The sequence below is a fragment of the Pseudochaenichthys georgianus genome, chromosome 5 (genome assembly GCF_902827115.2).
Source record: "Pseudochaenichthys georgianus chromosome 5, fPseGeo1.2, whole genome shotgun sequence".
NCBI lineage: Eukaryota > Metazoa > Chordata > Actinopteri > Perciformes > Channichthyidae > Pseudochaenichthys > Pseudochaenichthys georgianus.
In genome coordinates, this window is record NC_047507.1 from 3719188 (window position 1) to 3737774 (window position 18587).

General features: G+C 43.0%; 1 protein-coding gene across 1 annotated transcript; it reads right to left on the reverse strand.

The window, feature by feature from the left end:
- Positions 1–2575: 2575 nt before the first annotated feature.
- On the reverse strand, positions 2576–14609 carry LOC117446709 (bactericidal permeability-increasing protein-like). The gene is made up of 16 exons (XM_034083056.2): positions 14520–14609; positions 11769–11876; positions 11578–11692; positions 11272–11400; positions 10560–10715; positions 10414–10477; positions 10206–10266; positions 10035–10126; positions 8551–8727; positions 8410–8469; positions 6184–6351; positions 6032–6099; positions 5906–5948; positions 5762–5825; positions 3629–3705; positions 2576–3478 (listed from the first exon to the last, which is right to left on the reverse strand). The coding sequence occupies exons 2-16, from the start codon at positions 11869–11871 to the stop codon at positions 3437–3439; spliced, it is 1419 nt and encodes a 472-aa protein (XP_033938947.1). The 5' UTR covers positions 11872–11876; positions 14520–14609; the 3' UTR covers positions 2576–3436.
- Positions 14610–18587: the final 3978 nt, after the last annotated feature.

The following is an 18587-nucleotide window of genomic DNA, read 5'->3' on the forward strand; positions in this document are numbered from 1 at the left end:
TAATCGTGCTGGGAGACTTCAACGCACATGTGGGCAATGATGGAGATACTTGTGATTGGGAGGAACGGCCCCCCTGATCTGAACCGGAGTGGTGGTTTGTTACTGGACTTCTGTGCTAGTCATGGATTGGCCATAACAAACACCATGTTCGAACATAAGGATGCTCATAAATGTACGTGTTACCAGAGCACCCTAGGCAGAAAATCCATGATCGATTTCGGACGCTCGGGTAAAGAGAGGGGTGGAGTGATCACCATCTGGTGGTGAGTTGGGTCGAGTGGCGGGGGAAGCGTCTGGATAGAACTGGTAAGCCCAAACGTGTAGTTCGGGTGAACTGGGAACGTCTGGAGGAGGCCCAAGTTCAGGAGGCCTTCAACTCCCACCTCCGGCAGAGCTTTTCGGGCATCCCTTTGGAGGCTGGGGACATTGAACCAGAGTGGGCGGTGTTCAAAGCCTCTATTGTCGAAGCCGTGGCGGGGAGCTGTGGTCTCAAGGTCCTAGGTGCCTCAAGGGGCGGTAACCCTCGAACCTCCTGGTGGACACCGGTGGTCAGGGAAGCCGTCCGACTGAAGAAGGAGGCCTTCAGGGATTTGTTATCCCGGGGGACTCCCGAGGCACTAGCAAGGTACCGACAGGTCCGAAGGGCAGCGGCCTTAGCCGTGGCCGAGGCAAAGCAGCGGGTGTGGGAGAAGTTCGGAGAAGCCATGGAAAAAGATTTTCGGGCGGCACCAAAGTTGTTCTGGAAAACTATCCGACACCTCAGGAGGGGGAAGCAGGGAACCATCCAAGCTGTTTACAGTAAGGATGGGACGCTGTTGACCTCAACTGATGGAGTGTTAGGGCGTGGGAAGGAACACTTTGAGGAACTCCTGAACCCGACAACTCCGCCCTCTGGAGAGGGCAGAGCTGGAGTATGACGGGGGATCAACACCAATCTCCCGGGGGGAGGTCACTGAGGTCGTCAAACAACTCCACAGTGGCAAAGCCCCTGGGGGTGGACGAGATCCGCCCAGAAATGCTGAAGGCTCTGGGTGTTGAGAGACTGTCATAGTTGACACGTCTCATCAACGTTGCGTGGAAGTCGGAAACAGTACCGAAGGAGTGGCAGACCGGGGTGGTGGTTAGCTTTCCCTGCATTTTACTCAGGTGTAACTAAAGTGTGCTTTAAGAGTTGTTTATATTTCACAACATTAGTCAGAATCTGCAAAGTAACTAAAATAAATGTAGTCGAGTAAAAATACCAGATTAACCTCTGAATTGTAGTGGAGTAGAATTACAAAGTAACACTGAGCTGTCATGTGGGTATATATTAATGCTGCCCATTATGGATACAAGCGATTTTCAGCAATTTAGTAATTACATGTTTTAAATGTGTACACACCAATGTGTTTCCTATCGCCTAAACCTCCAGGGCTGTACACAGTTTAACACTGTCAACTTCTAATTTTGAGAAAAAGAAAAGGTCTTTTAAAACTACAATTCCCAGTAGAGACGTGCCATAGAGAACATGTTGCGAAACACAATAGCCAGCATGTGTAGTTCTCGGGGGGCGTTCAAATCCAGTTTTGAATAGTCTGCCGTGGTTTCGTTCCATTTCAAAGAGCTTGACGCTCGGCGTAACCTTGGCGCACTGCCACTCCAACATCCAATCCCAGAGCTTGAAGATTAATCACGAGGTTTGTCAAAGCGGACAGGCATAGTCACAACAATAGCTTGGGATTGTGGGTAGTGTAGTCTCTTTGGCGCTCCACATTTCAGAGAAAACAAGTTGTTTCTCAGAATTGAAGGGGAAAAACACAAAAGCATTGTACACAATTTAAACCTATCAATGTCGTTTTATTAACAAAGGTAATCTGGTGTTTTTGAGTTGATGAGTAGTGGAGATATCACTGTCAAATCAATCGACAGTAAGGAGAATACTTACTTCCGGGTGTACAATTCTCCGTTATCCAATGGGAATGGACGCTCACATTGCCTTTAAGACCTGCCGACATAAATGGATGCGGTGCTTCCCTAAGCGTCAAATACCGCCGCCGATGGGAATACATTGCAATCGGTTGAAAGCTCTTTGCGTCCGTTTATGAAGCTGAAGGAGCCTCGGCGCGTCACAACTGGACGCCACGGGACCCTGACCAAGCGTCACTCCTGGACGCTTAGGGAGTGAGAGTGTGTTGAAACAGACTTGGGGCTTAACAGGCTAGCAATGCAATTTGACAAACTGCTAACCATGGATGAAAGTAATAGACCTGTACCTCATAACTGGGTTACCATAACGTGTTATCAATTACCGCCGCTTATCTTTTCTACCCAATTTGTCGGTTGATCCTTGTCAATTCAATATGATCAAACCACACATTCACAGTCCCAAAGATGCAGATTAACAGAGTGTTTTAGTTTTAATAAACCCCATTAAGCATGATTATTTAATGTTATAGAGAATTCTTTCAAGATTTCTCGTGTGTGTTTTGTGTTTATGGGGAAAAAGTTCTATTGCTATCACTTTTTAAACCCTAGTTACTGTCAGGCTGTACTTCACATATCGGGAACATTTACCTAAAGATGGAGATTAAAAGCATTTGGTTTGAAACAATTTATTTATTCTAAAATGAAAAATACGCAGGTGTTCCAGTGTTTAATACAATCATGTAAAACTCATTATCATGAATTCTGCTACTATTGTAACAAACCAACCACTAGATAAAAACAATTAAAGCATGTCAAAGCAAAGTCAGTAACAATCATCAGGAGCAAAACACATTTTGAAAAACTTGAGAGCAGAAAACATGACATTAATTGTGTCTATTTACATATTGAACTGACGACTCTCTAATAAAATAATTAGGTGGAACTTGTGCTGCTCTAAGCTCCAAAAAGAAATATTTGGAAAAACTCGAGAGCAGTGCCTTTTTTTCAGAAAACACGACATGTCTTGTGAGCGGATTAATGGAGGAACTATTTTCTTTCAATCAAACTTCACCCATCAACGATTGAGCACCAGCATCTCGTCTATGAGTCGCTGCATGCTTCGTTAATCGCATTGGCACGTGTCATTTTGCAAAAAGAAAATAGTTCCTACAACTAACTGCTCACAACAATGTCTGTGGATTATGTTAAGTAACTGGAAAGAGACATTGTGCTGGTGAGTTGTATTGAAAATCACTCTGTGAGATACAAAACCAGAAACCTTTGAGTCATACATTTTTCATAAATTTGGCAGCAGAGAGTGCTGATTGATTGTTTAAAAAAAAGACGCAAACCTTGTCCAGCTGACTGTGCCCTATCTACATTGTATGAGGTTCATAGTTAATAGAAAAGCAGCATGAAAACCTGGGTTGATATCCCGAACAGGTGATCAGCATTTGACGGTAATATTTCTACATGATGAACTGTGATTGTGTCTTCATGATGCAGAATTGGAAGCTTCCAGAAATGCCACTCAACCCGTGAACTGAACATCGGTCCCAATCATCACGTGGTCCTAGAGAGGAATAAACCAAAATTAAGAACAGCTTAAAAATCTAATAATTATGTAAATTGTCTGGATATTTAAGATTTCTCTTCCGAGTTATTGGCCCTCGAAAAAATCCATGTCATATAATGAATACAGCTTTATAGGAAACAGTCTGACCTTCAGGACCAGCAGCTGAGTGTTCACCAGCTTCATCTTTCCAAGTGTCGGAAGAGGGTATCCCTTTGCAAGTTCAGCTATGAAGCAAAATGCAGACATTTAGAAAAACTAGTCCCAAAAATCTAATGTGGAAAACGTGGTTGTGATATAATCGCAAAGTGTTATATTAGGTTTTAAGTGTATTGGACATTTCATGCATTAAATTGCTTAAAAAATGAAAATGCAACACATAAGATTTAACTGAAAAAGGGGGATAAGTTATGACTTTAAAACTGGTTCAATATCATTTATATGAAAATGAAAAGATAAAAATACACACTAGCAATATGCAACACGATTAAATACATATGAATAATAGATAAACATTTTTTTAAATGGGCAACAAAGTGTGCCTTTCAGTACGGTGGCTGAGAGGTGCAATCGACAATTACAAAGTGTGAAACACTTTAACAAATCTTGGGACATATTTACATTTTATAAAACACATTTACATTTTATAAAACAAATTTACATTAGCAAAACACTTTTACCAAAGAAAAAACTATTTAACATTAACGAAAACAAATTAAGAAGATGCGAAACACTTTAACAAGCTAGAGAATCAAACCGGAAAGTGAATGCCCATCATACCAGAAGTGACGTGCAAGTGATTGACACAAACTTAAGTTTGCTTTGGGGGATAGACCGCCGGTACCTATGGACCTTTATGGTTGTTAAACATGTTTTGTCCATTCTGTGGAAACCACCTGGGCCAAGTGACATGGTTTTTCTCATCACAATATACTTTCTCTTGCGCAAGAGATACGTTCTCGTCCACACAAGAAAGTTACAGGTTCGCCAAGTAGAAAGAAAGTATATCGTGATGAGCAAAACCATGTCACTTGGCCCAGGTGGTTTCCACAGAACGGACAAAACATGTTTAACAACCATAAACACACTCGTACCGTCCATAGGTACTGGCGGTCTATCCCCCAAAGCAAACTTTAGTTTGTGTCAATCACTTGCACGTCACTTCTGGTATGATGGGCATTCCCTTTCCGGTTTGATTCTCTAGTTTGTTAAAGTGTTTCTGCAAATGTTAAAGTGTTTCAGCAAATGTTAAAGTGTTTCAGCAAATGTTAAAGTGTTTTGGCAAATGTTAAAGTGTTTTGTTAAAGTGTTTTGGCATTGGTTTTAAAGACAAAAAAAATTAACGCCACTAATTATTTTAACGCGATTAACGCATGTGTATTTCTTTTCCTCGGCCGCTCCGTAGTTTCAGAGCGCATCCAGTTTAAAATACCATCGACAAGCTGATGCTGACAGCCCTGCTCCTTCTGCCCGCTTGCAGCAGACCACACTTCCACGCTCACCGGCAGGCACCGATTGGCCATCGGGAGGACCGGGAGGGTGTGTGTATGTGTGGCCCGAGCGAGCGAGAGACAGACCTTACCTGTATTGTTGTTGTTAGCATCTGGTGCTAGCTAGCTGCGCTAACGGATATAAGGAGCTGTTTAAATGAAAACAGAGGAGCGACATTTCGCCACAACTGCGCCGAGCACTTGACTTGATGCAGGAAGCCAGACAGTGGGACATTGTACGAGAAGTCAGCACACTCAGCATGGATAGTGCGAAACATGATTTCAGTGTCCAAGCAGCTCGAGCATATGCCTTGAGTTGCACATAGCTCCAACAATACATCTCTCACTCACACACACACACACACACACACACACACACACACACACACACACACACACACACACACACACACACACACACACACACACACACACACACACACACACACACACACACACACACACACACACCCACACACACACACACACACACACACACACACACACACACACACACACACACACACACACACACACACACACACACACACACACACACACACTTTGTATTGTATGAGAGGTTCCAGTTTGAATTGAGGCGAATATTTGTAATGTTCAGAGGTTGTTGTGTTTAATATTCATGGTAATATTTGTCATTGTTCAAATGATAATAAACATTAGCATAAAGCATATTTGTCCACTCATATGTTGATAAGAGTATTAAAAACATTTCAATCTGTCAGTCCTCTCATCAAGGCACGGCGGGTCTTAGTAGTTCATAAAGAGTACTCACCATTCATTGTAGTTATCACCACGAAATTGAGGACTGTTTGGAAGATGCTGTTGAGGATACCGACCTGCAGGTTAGGGTTAGGGTTTGTTAGTTATGTTGGTACTGAATATGCACACTGTGACTTGTGTTAGAATGAGTTCTCACCTGAAAGTCTCCGACATCGCTCGTCCCCAGGGTCAGATCCATTCTGTGCAAATGAGGCAAATGAAACTGTCATGCTCGTCTTCACAAAGAACTTTTGGCCCCATTTTTTTGTTTTTAGTTACTCACTTGTTTAGGGTGACACCTCCGGCCAACCTCGTTCCACTGACAAACACTCGGGCGCTGACACTGGAGACCTGTAAAGACAATATAGTGAGACAGTTCCCAACGTAGAACCAAACAAATGGCTTTTCATTTATCACACCAGCTGTGTAACCTACCAAGTTCAGGACAAAGAGAGGCGTAAGTGTGGCGTTGGGTTGGATAGCGTAAGCTGTCACTGAGGCAAAGCTCTGAACTGTCGCGTTGTTGGGTTCAAACGTGATGACTGGAGCTTTCGCCATCTTCACCAGAAGTTTCATCATCAGACCTGGGAAACGCTGAGCAATCTGAAAAAGAAGATATATAGCTGACAAAAACACTAATACACTGGTGCAGAGTCCTTGAGCATGTTCAACTTCTAGTTTCCCCGTCTTTACTTTTGCATTTTTTGGACCGGTTAGATGCCTGAAATAAGGTCTGTGGTTAACTCAAGCTGAGGAAATGTTTACGTTTTATTCTTTGACATATTACGTCAGCAAATACCCCACTCATGAATGTCCAAAGCTTCTATGAGAAATACAACAGTAGATGCTAACAAGTGTCTAAAGAAGCGATAAACGTAAGTGCGCCTTTAGCTTAGCGGTGGTGATCCATCCATCCATCCATCTTCTCCCGCTTATCCGTGGTCGGGTCGTAGGGGTAGCAGTTCCAGCAGAGAGCCCCAAACTTTCTTTTCCCTGGCGACATCAACCAGCTCTGACTGGGGGATCCCAAGGCGCTCCCAGGCCAGCGAAGAGATATAATCCCTCCACCTGGTCCTAGGTCTACCCCTTGGTCTCTTCCCAGCTGGACGTGCCTGGAACACCTCCCTAGGGAGGCGCCCAGGTGGCATCCTAACTAGGTGCCCGAACCACCTCAACTGGCTCCTTTCGACGCGAAGGAGGAGCGGCTCAACTCTGAGTCTCTCCCTGATGACCGAGCTTCTCACCTTATCCCTAAGGGAGACGCCAGCCACCCTGCGGAGAAAACCCATCTCGGCCGCTTGTATCCGCGATCTCGTTCTTTCGGTTATGACCCATCCTTCATGACCATGGGTGAGGGTAGGAATGAAAATGGCCCGGTAGACAGAGAGCTTTGCCTTCTGGCTCAGCTCCCTTTTCGTCACAACGGTGCGGTAAAGCGACTGCAGTACCCCTCCCGCTGCTCCGATTCTCCGGCCCATCTCACGCTCCATTGTTCCCTCACTCGAGAACAAGACCCCGAGATACTTGAACTCCTTCACTTGGGGTAAGGACTCATTCCCTACTTGGAGTGGACAGTCCATCGGTTTCCTGTTGAGAACCATGGCCTCAGATTTGGAGGTGCTGATCCTCATCCCAGCCGCTTCACACTCGGTTGCGAACCGATCCAGTGAGTGCTGAAGGTCGCAGACCGATGAAGCCATTAGAACCCCATCATCTGCAAAAAGCAGTGGTGCAATCCTTAGTCCACCGAACTGCAGACCCCCTCCCCCACGACTACGCCTCGAAATCCGATCCATGTATATTACAAACAGGATTGGTGACAAAGCGCAGCCCTGGCGGAGGCCAACCCTCACCGGAAATGGGTCCGACTTACTGCCGAGGACCCGGACACAACTCTCGCTTTGGGAGTACAGAGATTGGATGGCCCTGAGTAGAGACCCCCTCACCCCATACTCCCGCAGCACCTCCCACAGTAACTCCCTGGGAACTCGGTCATACGCCTTCTCCAAGTCTACAAAACACATGTAGACCGGATAAGCGTACTCCCAGGCCCCCTCCAGGATCCTTGCGAGAGTAAAAAGCTGATCCGTCGTTCCACGACCAGGACTGAATCCGCATTGTTCCTCCTCAATCTGAGTTTCGACAATAGGCCTGACCCTCCTTTCGAGTACCTTAGAGTAAACTTTCCCGGGGAGGCTGAGTAGTGTGATGCCTCTGTAATTGGCACACACCCTCTGATCCCCCTTTTTAAAAAGAGGAACCACCACCCCGGTCTGCCACTCTTTCGGTACTGTTTCCGACTTCCACGCAACGTTGATGAGACATGTCAACCATGACAGTCCCACAACACCCAGAGCCGCGGTGGTGATGCGCAGCTAATTTTGTATTTAGCCTAAAGTTCGTTTTTTACTTCCAGTGATTACAATTATGCTTCAAAAATCATAAATGTGGTGTTAATATGTGGAGAATATCCTGTTGAACAGAACATGTAAGAATCATAAACGTGAGTTTGCCACAAATCCTATTTTCTGCAATATACTCAAACCCAATGGAAAAATCCCATTATGATTCTAACTTCCGCTTCGGCTTACAAAAATATGTCATCCATGCACCAATCTATAAAGACAATGCTTTGTATCAATGAGTATAATCAGTTCTCACCTGTGGGATGAAAACTCCAAACGTTTGGGTGTTGAGTCGGATGGGAGAGATTGTTGGGATCTGTTGAGAGTCAGAAAGGTTGAATATCATTGTGATCTCACGTAAAAAGATAGATGAGTGAATCAGGAGGATTTAGCTAACCATGTCATCAGTGATGTACAGGCTGAGGGCTCCAGCTGTGTTGTAGACGAAGGCCGCAGATTCGATGGTGAAGGAGGAAACGCCGATGTACAACATGTTGTTGATCTGGGGCGGCAGGGAAAAGACTGCGGGGGAAAAGGGAGGCTCCTGATGCTTCCCGATGTTGTAGAATTCACCCTAAAAGACAAAGAAAACAAAGAAACAGAACATTTGCAACGTAACCATGACTGTCTATTTCTTAATAACCAAACTGCAGAGGTGGGAAGCAATGGAGTACAGCCCCACCTAGTGTCAGCAGAAAGTATTACAAATAATGATTACAAAAAAATGCAAAAAATAAATAATAAAATATATTTTAAGATCATGTTTAATCATCTGATTCGTCTCATTGCTGTTTTAGTCTGTGTTCTTCTAATTAGTGTATACAGTGTGTGCCTATTGAGCTGTTTAGAGCCATGTGGGACAAAACCCGATCCTGCCCCTCCCTCTCACTGTCTAAAATGAATGGTGACTGTAAACACTACACTGCGCATGCTCAGAGTATTTTCCTATTTAATGTGTGTGGCAAACAAATAATGACCATAGGGGCATAGTGCTGCCATCCCCACCATACGTCATCTCACATTGGCTGTACGTGTGCCGCGAAAAGTGTGGTGTGAGAAGAGGAGACGAGAGAGCTGCAGTGACGCGTCCTAAAACCCGGAAGTAAACTGCGCACGGCTTCCCTCCACAAAAAAGCAATGTTATTTCTCCATAGGATTTTAGAAAATAGCTCAAAATAAGATCTGTGGGAAACAAACCTGTTAGATAAATGCAAGTTTTGTTCAGCCGGATAATATCCACATGTCTACCCTACTTTTATAATTTTCGGTAGACTTTTGAAACTACAAGAACATAAGGAGGATTTTTACTAAAAAGTAATAGAGATTTTTGTCCAGAAGGATAGGCAAATGGACTTCATCTTCAAGTTAAGGTAAGACCACAATTGTATTGAAAATGGGATCTTACTAAGAGAGAACAATTCAATATTTAAATAATAAAATTACATTTTTTTGGGTATCCTTTTGTTGAACTGTCTGTTTAAATTAATCGAAGAATCAGACAAAAAAAGCTTTTGAAAATAATATTATATTTTGATTTAGGTCAAAATATAGTATAGTAAGTAAAGGATGTGTGTACTTTTGCCATCTCTGCCAAGCTGAGGCTCCAGTACAGAAGCCCTAAGAAGCAAGGGGAGGCTGTGGCTCAGTGGGATTGTGCACTGAATTTAGTGTACTGAACTTTGAATCACGGTATAGCAAGTTCGAGTCCCACTGCAGTCAGCATGTCGTTGTGTCCCTGAGACACTTCACCCCAAATTGCTCCTGTGGGGTTTGCCCACAGATCTGAATGGAGGTAAGTCGCTTTGGATAAAAGAGTCTAACAAGTGACATCTAATGTAATGTAACAAGTGAGCAAACAAAAGCATCGGGATGGTTTCTCACCTTCAAGCCAAAGTCTATGGAGGTTTTTGACACTGCAGGCGATGCCACCATGGAATATTCAATCTCTGCATACTTGTCCACCTTGGCTAGAACTGCAATAAGACAGAAAGTCTCCCACATATTCAGCATCAATGAAACATACACATGTTTGATATAAAGATAATGATTTACCATTGAGAGTTTTCAAATTGTTGTTCAAATCAGATACGGCATTGGCCACCAGAGGGCAGATCTGCAAAAAAAAAGAGCAGAAAATGCCAAAACACAATACATTTGCACTGTGATTTCTGAATGAAGAACATATTGTTAAAATAACCCAACATGGATACAGTGCAGTTTGGAAACCAGCTAGTGTCTGTAAAGCTAAAGCGGCCCTCACCTTTTTCTGCATTGCCTTTCGTATCGCACGACTAATAGTTTTCTTGCAGAGATTGTACAACCAGCTGAAATGAAAAACAGGAAATATGGCAGCACGAAAATAAAATTGTATTCTTTCAAATCGGTTCAAAAGTTGTTTCTTCTTACCTGGCTCCACCCCTAAAACGGACGCTCATCTTGCCAATATTGGCTCCACAGTCGATACTCCTAACCGCAGGTCGGCCTGTCGGATCACTCTTGATGGAGAGACTTGTACTGAAACTGATGTCATCGGCGTTCAACTTAAAAGAGCCCTTGTCCTTTCTGAGGAGAGAGGTTAGGGTTAGGGGTGTATAGGTCCCCAAATATTTAAAGGTCCCCTATTATACTGTTTTTCATTAATATATTATAGGTCTCAGATATATACAAAACATGTCTCTGATTGGCTGAAATACCAAACAGATCATTGCAGCATTACCCATAATCCCCTCTGTTTCAGCCCTGTTTCCAAAGTGCTGATTCTCTGTCTGTTACTTTAGATGAAAATAAGGAGCCCCCACGCCCCTCTGAGAGACATTTGGTTAAAAAGAACTCAATGGTGCTCTCGGAGGATATTCAGGTGATAAGGGGGTGGGGGGGGGGGGGTTACCTTGTTTGGTGATTGGCTAATGGTTACACAAGACAAAACATCGTTATGACATCATAAGGCGGCCAAAATCTGATCAGCTCATTTTCAGACAGGTTTTTATAGAAATGGATCAAAAAGAGAGAGAATATTTGTTCCTGACATTTTCAGAATCTCTTTACACAGAGGGGACACATGTTGATGTAGAAGAGACATGATAGTTGACCTTGAAGGAAGAAATCTGTTCTCACTTACATAAAGAGGTACTTGACCCGCCAGTTTCCTTGCAAACGGAAGTTAGCGTTGACAATGGACAGTTTGGGACCGGTCCCTGGCACCAGATCCAGTGCAGCCGTTGGCAATCCCACTTTCACCATTTTCATACTGATAAAGAAAACATGAAAGTTCATTTTCAGTTCCATATTTGTGCGAGAGAAACTCCCTCTAAACCTTTTACATTCACAAAAATCTATAACACACTACAGAAAAGGGAAAACCCCACACATCTTCTTTAAGTATCCAATTTAAGAATTTACGGTGATGAATGCACTGCTTTCTTACTTTGTCAGGCTGTACCTGACCTTGCCGGTGCGAGACACCCTCACTTTCCCTGACATATCATCAAGTTTGATGGTTTTGAGTTTCTGCAAGATCGAAGCCACTGCCAGTTGTCTGCCTAGGGAAATCAAGGGAAATTGATGATTAAATCTCGGGAGAAATCAGCGATTTAAAACTAAAAGTACAAACCTTACCATATTCAATGCCTTTAGCTGTTAGCTTGACCTTTACTCCAGGGTTGGTGCTTGTGGTCAAAGGGATTAAAGCCACCAGAGATAGGCAACAGCACAGAAACATCTTGACTGTTGGGAGGAAAAAGGACAGGATCATCAGAACAACTTTTATTTATTTGTTCTCAAGATATGTTGACATGTTTATTTGTTCCGCAAATGATGGCTTCCTCTTCTAGATGAATGCCTTGTGATACTCGTTTCTTATTTATTGTTATAATCCATAACCATCATAACTTTACACATCAGTGGCACATTCACTTATGTTTTGTTTATTTTCAACATACAAAAATGTTCGTCAACGACCTTTTTTACATGACTGAGACGAGACGATGATGAGCTAAAACTACGACTAAATGTATATTTTGTTTTCGTTAACGAGACGGGACTAAAATGTAGGATATATTCCCCCAATTGTCCGTCTTGTCTGTCAAAATGCATCTTCTAATATATCATTATTTCCGCTCTCTTCACTCCAGAAGAGCGATCTCCCACAGGCATTTCTCTCTGTGTACGGGGGCGGGGCCTAACAGACACGCTGCAGCGGCACTCTTGCCCCTTTCACACCAGCGCCTTTTCAGCTCCGGCTCGGAGCTAGAGCCTGAAAAGCGCCGGGTTTTCCTGTTCAAACCGCAGCTGCGCCGGCTCTTAGCTCCGGAATCCGCTTCATTTCCAGCTCCAAAAAATTGTCGGTCCAGAGGCAAGAGCTTTGGAGCTAAGAGGCAACGTCGCTTACGTCTCTCTTACGTCGAGGCGTGCAGGAAACTAAACCCACCTCCCCTGAACATGGGTCGACTGTTATGCCTGCCTACAAGCAGTAGTGCCTATAAACACACTTTATAAAGTCAGGCAACACTAACCAGGCTTCGTGTGATTCTGTTTATTTGTACCTTACTTTGACCATCCGTTCACTGTTATCGATCATTGTGGAGAGAGGCAGACGTGTTGTTTTGTATTATTGCAGCTATCGGATGCAAGTAGTCAGTTTAGCTTCGGTTGCTATGCTAACATCACCCGTTTTATACCAGAGAAACTTTCATAACAGCGTTGTGATGCCAAACAGCGTCAATTCAGACTGCAACACATTCACTTAGGCTAAGGGAACTGGGGATATGCATCAGCTGCTTGTATGAGTCGGACAGTGAATACTTTAGAGCGGCCGCTGCAGTGTGAGCTAACCGGGAGCTAACGGGAGAATAAACTCCTGTGGAAGAGCAGCACTGCAGCGGTCGGTAAATGCTGCAGAAACACATTAATAAACAATGAACCACGGCACTCTGGAGCAAAGCATAAGGTTGGAGAAGTCGTTATTCAATTTATTCTGGCTTCGTGTGATTAAAAGCAACACGATCATCGACCCGACGCTGTTGTTGTTGTTGTTGTGAGCGTGGGTGCCGTTGTTGTGAGCGTGGGTGCCGTTGAGGAGCAAATCAGCGATGTAAACGGTGACGTCATGACGCAGCAGGGGCAGCTCTGGGGCGCCAGTGGGCGGTGTGAACAGAGCGGGAGCTGAAAAGGGAAACCGGAGCTGAACCAGAAAAGCTCCCGCTCGGAGCTAGAAACTAAAAAGCGCTGGTGTGAAAGCCGCAACAGAGATCTGCCGGGGACGGATGCCTCGTCTGTGGCACTACAAAAATTGTGTTTTCGCGTAAGACACGAGTAGTCTGTCCAAACAGCATCATATTCAGTCGGAGAAATGCCACTGAGCCACTGAGCCACATCCTCCCATATTATTGATCATTAAAGTGTTCTCAAAGCTGGTAAAGGTGCAGGCAGCTAGTTTGAATGACTTGTATACTGCAGGGTAGCTTGTGAATTTACTCCAGGTGGAACTAAAGTCTGATTTAAGACTTGATTATATTTCACATCAATAATACAAATCTGCAAAGTAACTAAAGGGATTAAATAAATGTAGTGGAGTAAAAGTACATTATTTACCTCTGAACTGTAGTGGAGTAGAAGTACTAAGGAGCAAAATACTTAAATACTCCAGTAAAGTACAAGGACCTTAACATTTTACAGTACAGTACAATATAATAACATAATTATATATATTTTATTTATAACTTATATAACTGAATTTGTTTAAAGAGAGAAAACATTTTGACTAAAAGTTGACTGAAATGTCATCGACTAAAACTGGACAAAAACGTTTTGAGTTTCGTCGACTAAAACTATGAAGGATACAAAGGACTAAAATGAGACTAACACTAATAACCATTTGCGTCTAAAGACCACGACTACATCAAAAATAGCTGCCAAAATGAACACCATGAGGATCATAAGTCTGGTGCAAGACAAAGTGTGCTTTTAATAACCAAAGTGTATGTGAAAACAGGTTAAAGAGGCTGCTTATTAAAAAGAAAATCATATTTCACCATCGGAAACCAAAAAACATGAATTATATTTGACTGTAACAGATTAGCACTTACTTCCAAAGGTAGTTTTGTAGGGAAGTCATATTTAATGTCAATGCATATCCTAAAATGCAAAATAAATTCAAATATGCAGCCTCTTAACACTCTTCATCTGTAATCACTGCAAATGAGGCAGAAGAAGAAACCGACATGTTTCATAATACAAGAATCATCTACCTGATGTGAAGAAGGATGTCTAGACACTACAACTCAAGGCTCCTTCACATATTGAAGTTAACTCGGAACAAACATAAGAAGGTTTTCTTATCTTTACATATAAACACATATAAGCTCTTACCCGAAGCAGTAGTCTGTCAGGTTTCTCCTGATCTGTGAGTCTCACTGCAAACAAGGCAGAGTATAAGAGGAAGGGAGGCAAGGCCTGTAATTCACTAACCCAATCAGAAACTGAGGTTACGTACTGTAACCCAGCTTCTATGAGTATAGGCGCAGCCCTCTAAGGCTATCGCTATTGGGTAATCCCACTGCACGTGTGCAGCACTGACAGACTTAATCCACGCCCACCTATGACGTGGGCCCCACCTCCGGCCTCACTTCCGTATAAATAGGAAGAAGGCCCGTCCAACTGCTCCCACACAAACAGCTTTTCTTCAGCTATTCGCGGAGCCAGTGGGGCCCGAACCTTAGAGGGCTGCGCCTATACTCATAGAAGCTGGGTTACAGTACGTAACCTCAGTTCTATTTCGTATGAGGCTTCGCCCTCTAAGGCTATCGCTATTGGGTTAAGGGCGAAGCAGGATGTAGTCCACACCCCACTGGTCCGCCCGTAACCAGAAGCACAAAACCCATCTACTCAATTAATAACCCATGCAAAAAAGAAAGGAGCATCACAGTCCCTGGAAATATAGCATTATTCCAAATGAATATTCTCTTTAAGGGAATGAAGGTGAATACCCGTTGTTTACACAAACAGGCGCTGAGACTTGCGCAACGTGGCTGTGCGTGCAATATAAAATGACAGCGCACGTACGGGACAGAGGAGATGAGATGTGGCTTATTCCTCTGATGTGTGAGGAGGAGGGAAGAACCCATCCAAAGTGATCCCTCTCGATCTTAAAGAGCTTGTGATCACCTTTGGCATAAAAGCCGGGTTAGGGCGCAAAACAGCTGAACTGCCATCTCCTTGGATCCGGAGACATGACGGAGCCACAGAGAGAGCAGACGCATCACTCACCCTTTAGCTGATGTGAGAGCCAAGAGCAGAGCTACTTTGGCTGACAAGAACTTCAGGGGGACCTGATCTAAAGGTTCAAATGGAGCTTTACTCAGTGCGCGTAGCACTAAGCCAAAACCCCATTGAGGCGCCAAAGCGCGTGACACATGTCTGAGTCTCTGTGCTCCCCGTAGAAAACGTTTTGTCAGAGGGTGACTACACACTGTGCTAACACCAAACCTACGTGGCAAGATGAAATGGCAGCAGCATATGTTTTTACCGTGCTATAAGCCAATTCCTGTCCAGCAACAGCTGGAGGAACGACAACACGAGGCAGGGGGGCCAACGGGGTCCAGGCTTTTCCCTATGCAATATGGTCTAGCTGCGGTAGCGGACAGTACACGACAGTACACGACAGTACACGACAGTACACGACAGTACACGACAGTACACGACACGCCCACCTGACACAACACTACGGTGGCTGAGAAGGGTCTAGCTGCAGCCGCGAAAGTTGTACTTCCAAATATGGTCAGAAGAGAGCACGCGCAACACGTGAGACACTGACGCAAGGATATTTAAGGAGACATGGAGGTTTACAGACAACAGACAACAAACAATATGGCGCACCGAGTACAGGTAATTAACGTATTGTGGTTTTAGATATAATTACATACTATTTAGGTTCTCGTTTGTTTGTCGATGTGGCTGTTTAGCGCAGTGTAATTGTGTTTATTTTGCTGATTTGTATTTTAAATATTAAATGTAAAGGAATGGAATACATACATATATATATATATATATATATATATCTTAGCTCTTAGCTTGACATGCTCGACGTTCAGTTAGCATGTCAAGCTAAGATATATGTATTAGGGGTGTAACGGTATCCGTATTCGTCCCGTACCGTCGCGGTTCGGACGTCACGGTTTGGACGTCACGGTTTGGACGTCACGGTTTGGACGTCACGGTTCGGCACATGCAGGTCACACGGCGAATACGCCTTTTTTTACGAGTGGGAAAAAAGTCTGTCACTCAGGCCAGTATTACACTATATATAATCCAGGGGGCGGTATTGCGCCTAAAAGCCAGCCGCCCGTAAGAACAAAACACAACAAAACGAACACAATACATGAAGAAGAAAAGTTAGTAGCTACGGCGAGTTCACACAACACACAGGAGCTAGAACCCACCTGCTTCTTTTAAATCAGCTGTGTGGGAACATTTCGGGTTCCCTGTGGACTACAACAATGATGGGGATCGGACGAGGACGGTGTGTCGGCGTTGTTCGACAGTGGTGTGGTATGCTAGTGGTAACACGTCAAACATGCTCAATCACATCCGAGTCATTCTCAGTCCGCAGCGAGAGGGTTTTCTCGACGGCAGGTGACATAGTTACCGCCAACAGATCTGCCCTCACTACGGACAACGTAGACTAACTCGTCTTTTTGAAGAACAACTTGAAAATAGAGTAAAGCTTGAGTACCTTTATTTAGGCATAATGGCCTCACACTCACAAGTTAATTACACATGTTAGACATTAAAGGTAAAGGCACTAAAGGTACAGATTTTATTTTGTTTTATATTTATCATTGTATTTATTTTATATTTTGACATCAGGAGATGTTATACAGTTCTGTATTGCCTTTTATTGATTGTGATTGAAACACTTTCTTATTATGTATTTTAATATTTTCAAGACATTCTTTTTAGTTGTACAGCTTACTTAACCTTTTTGTTTGACATCAGCCATTATAAATAATATGGCCATTGGTGTGTGTGTTACTGTTTATGTTTGTTTTTAACTGTGTAATACAGTTAATGATTCCAAATGTTAGAGTTCCTTATTTTCATACCAAAACTTGCACTACTGTTAAAAATAAATAACAGCAAAGAAAATTATGCATTTGGGACTTTCTTTTGCTTTTCCTTGTTGTACCGAACCCGTACCGAACCGTGACCCCCAAACCGAGGTATGTACCGAACCGTGACTTCTGTGAACCGTTACACCCCTAATATGTATATATCTTAGCTTGACAGATGGAACAATGCATGTACTCTAATTTTTACAAGAATCTGATTTTGTGTAAATTTTAAATGAAGGTGTCTTTCACATTTGAATGTTTTTTATTTAAAACATGTATTAGCTGCTATACTGTAGACATGTAAATATGTATAATTATTATTTTTAGTTATTGGGTATTTTTAGTTATTGGGTAGAGCCAAGTAACCCAGGTGGATGCAATCAGGTAATTAGGACAGAGCCTCTGTTTTTAGATGGGGTTTGTGGCCATGCTGTAGGCCTGACGTTTAAACTAGCTGAAGGGCTTTCTGTTCGAACCACAGTGAAATCTAGAGGTTGTTTTGTACATAACATATCAACCAACGAGTAGAGCTGGCTGAATCAGATGGAGTTCAACTTTTTTAATTTTTTTTTTAACAAGATATCAAGACACAAAATGTGCTCTACCAAATGGTGGCGCTGGCAGTTAAAGGGTTACCTTCTGAAAGTGAGGAAGTATGACCAGCTTTGTCCCATAGGATTATACAGGCCAGTCCATTGCTGCTTGTTTAAGGAGTTAACTATTTCCAATATTAAAGTCACTTAAATTGTATTCTATTTTATTCACCTATTGACAAACAACACAACACTCTGTGATGGAGCACGCCCAGAGCTCAACAAATTGGACTCGGACACCTTCCAGTGTCCATTTTGTGAAAGGACCGGGTCACACCCTGGTCTGATGGCTCATTTGAAGAGCCACCAGAGGTCACTTGTGAAATATGGAGGTAAGTAAATCTATAATTCTATATGCTCATTGTATACTTCATCACATTACATGTTACTTGTTATATGTGTGTAATGCCTCACTCATTACATGTGTTATTTCTGTGCCCCAGGACATCCTTGGTGTAAATTAATTTTGAATTAGAAATTGAACATTACAAATTAGATTTATATTCAGGTTATGAATTGTTGATAATGCTCGAATAGTATCCTTATTTGGGGTAGGCACAATATGAGCATAATCACACATTCAATCTGCAACAATTCAGTTTATAGGCAAAAATATTATTGTTGGTGACATGATTATTTATTGCTCTCGCACAAACACCTTGTTTCAAATAGCATATTTACAAGAAATTCATTTTGGTTTGTTTCTAGAATCCTCTAAACCACTTTCTGTCTCT

Bases quoted from the DNA above. Each gene is read 5' to 3' on its own strand.
- LOC117446709 (XM_034083056.2), bottom strand. From the start codon at position 11,871: ATGTTTCTGTGCTGTTGCCTATCTCTGGTGGCTTTAATCCCTTTGACC. The intron at 10,478-10,559 runs GTAAGAAGAAAC...TTTTCATTTCAG, and splicing joins CGTTTTAGGGGTGGAGCCAG to CTGGTTGTACAATCTCTGCA. The intron at 5,826-5,905 runs GTGAGAACTCAT...CCTAACCTGCAG, and splicing joins GCGATGTCGGAGACTTTCAG to GTCGGTATCCTCAACAGCAT.